The 2,873-nt window shown below is 36.8% G+C and overlaps 1 protein-coding gene across 1 annotated transcript in view; it reads left to right on the forward strand.

Moving 5' to 3' along the window:
• Positions 1 to 2,803, forward strand: part of LOC106873697 (uncharacterized) — a 78,531-nt gene extending 75,728 nt beyond the window's left edge. The window contains exon 4 of the mRNA XM_052965802.1: positions 2,501 to 2,803. Within this exon, the coding sequence (XP_052821762.1) occupies positions 2,501 to 2,562 (62 nt within the window). The 3' untranslated portion in view covers positions 2,563 to 2,803. The remainder of the gene's footprint in view (positions 1 to 2,500) is intronic.
• The last annotated feature ends 70 nt before the right edge of the window (positions 2,804 to 2,873 follow it).

A 2,873-nucleotide genomic window follows, 5' to 3' on the forward strand; every position in this document is an offset into this window, starting at 1 on the left:
AGATTCTGTGTACACAGACTCAAACACACACATCCACCCGTGTGTGTGTGTGTGTTTGTGTGCATGTGAGATTGAAATGGAAGCATCAAAGAGAAACAAGTTTTTATCTTGGTTGGAATTTACATTTTACGCTAAGTAATGACCTGAAAAATTAAAAATATAAATATATATATATTGCAGTCTACTTTATTAATTAATCATACATGAATATTAATTGATCGATATTAATTAATCTACATGAACCGAACCAGATGTTGGATAGACCTCAGCACAGTCATACAAATAACAGTCAAATTACTGTTAGAAATAAAAGTCAAATCGCCTCAAATCATATCCTACGGTCTAAAACATAGAAGGATATGTTGGAAATTATAGTCACTGATGCTCAAACAGTCGCAAGTCACGGTTGGAGCGCCTTTGGTTATTGATCTGTCTACTTGTCAGAGTTTGTCACAAAGCTAAGAAAAATAATAACAGGATTGCTTCTTAAGTTTGAATAAATAAATTGGTGGAGATTTTGATGTGGGAATGAGCATACATACACATACGTGTGTTCTTTTGTATCTTCAATGCAATAATCGTCGGGGAAGAATGAGTTAAAATAGTTAAACATGGTGAAAGCGGTTGTTCAGTGCAAAATATTTAGAATAGAAGATAAAGATCTCAATGATATTTCAAAATTTCATTTGTTTTGCCCTACAGCTGTTTTGACGGAATAATTACAAACACCATCAACCATATAATCATTCTGTGTTTAATGTATAATTTGTACATAATTAATAAATTTGAATGAGACGAATAAATCGTTTACTCAGACAGCGATCGTTGACATGTCACTTAGATGCTACACCATCAGACTCTCTGAGCTTGCGGTATGTCATAAAATGAAAGATCTCATACATCACCATGTTTCACCATATTTACGATCATTAATGTTATTTATTTTACATGTTTTTTTTGTTTGTTTTTTTTATCCAAATGGTGAGAAAAGGGATCACAGCAATCCGAGTCCACCTTTATCTCTATTAAACTTTGCTGTTAACATCTGACTGGGATCACAGACCGGCATTCTGCCGGTTATGACGACGGATTTAACAGTTGATTCGATCAACAGAACAGCCTGCTCGAGAAATTAACATGCAAGTGACTGAGTGTTCCACAGATACGCTTATTTTTAACGTAGCCATTAGGGAAATTCAGCTTGATACAGATTGTGACAAAACTGGCCCTTTAAAGCACAGCTACAACTCATTTCTGCCAGCTGGAGCAACTAGAAATAAAGTGTCTTGCTGGAGGAAACAACGTGCCGCCGGGAATCGAACTCATGACTTTATGATCATGAGCCGAATATTCTAACCATTAAGCCACGCTCCACATGATTCTGAATTATTATTATTATTATTATTCCAAAAGAAACAATATGATGACTGTGACATACCAGGCGATTTCTTACAAAAAGAAACATGCATAATTCTCAACATCTACTGGGGTTACAATCAGGACCGGCTCCTCGGGTTGCTGGCGACCCGAGCAAAGCTGAACTTCAGCGTGTACAAGCAGATGTTCGTGGAAATTTCCTTGTCTTTGTCACGCCCTCCTTGATGCCCCCTAGCACATGGCGCCCCAGGCGACTGCCCGAGTTGTCGGTACCTTGAACAGGCCCTGGTTACAACGGGTCTGTTTCGAAGGAGCAAAACCCCACGAAATATGGCATATACACTCATTACCCATTTTTGTCTTCGATCTCATTGTTTGTTTACATCCGACGTCTCGATACGAAACGTTGTAGCAAAAGGAATCACTGCTGGCTGCTATTTCTGTAGAAATAACCATAACAAAATAATATAAAGAGCACTGCTAACGCAGGAGGACGTGGTACTCTCTTACTCTCTTTTACTTGTTTCAGTCATTTGACTGCGGCCATGCTGGAGCACCGCCTTTTAATCGAGCAAATTGACTCCAGGACTTATTTTTTGTAAGCCTAGTACTTATTCCATCGGTCTCTTTTGCCGAATCGCTAAGTTACGGGGACGTCAACACACCAGCATCGGTTGTCAAGCGATGTTGGGGGGACACATACAGACACACAAACACACATATATGCATATATACGACGAGCTTCTTTCAGTTTCCGTCTACCAAATCCACTCACAAGGCCTTGGTCAGCCCGAGGCTATAGTAGAAGACACTTGCCCAAGGTGCCACGCAGTGGGAATGAACCCTGAACCATGTGGTTGGTAAGCAAGCTACTTACCACACAGCCACTCCTGCGCCTATAAATGGTGCTCATTTATAAAAACATTTAATACACTTAATAGTATATTATGGTTGCATAACGAAATACCACGTACTTACAAGTCATTAATACTCTTCTGTGTATATAAAAATGTATGTTTATCCCGGTTTCATTCAGTTTGTATCAAATGCCGGTTTATATACGTATAATATTATGATGTTTGTATTGAAATATATATATATGTGTGGCTTTTTCTCATTTCAGGTGATGGAGTGATTTCAATGGATGAGTTTGTAGGAGGTTTACGTGGACGTGGAACTGCCTAGATTCCAGAAACTTATAGAATCTGCTACCCGCCTTCTTTTCCCAATACACATACATCCATACATAGGCATACACACACTCGCAGATATATATTACACACATATATATACATAGATAATATACATGCATACATACATATATATAAATATGTATGTAAGCATGTATGCATATATTATATATAATACATATATTTAAATATAGAAAATGCATATATACACGCATGTATATATTGTATATACAGATGAATATATATGTATATATATGTATATATATATATATATATATATATATATATATATATATATATATATAT

This window comes from Octopus bimaculoides, chromosome 2 (assembly GCF_001194135.2).
Source record: "Octopus bimaculoides isolate UCB-OBI-ISO-001 chromosome 2, ASM119413v2, whole genome shotgun sequence".
In the NCBI taxonomy this organism is placed as follows: Eukaryota; Metazoa; Mollusca; class Cephalopoda; order Octopoda; family Octopodidae; genus Octopus; species Octopus bimaculoides.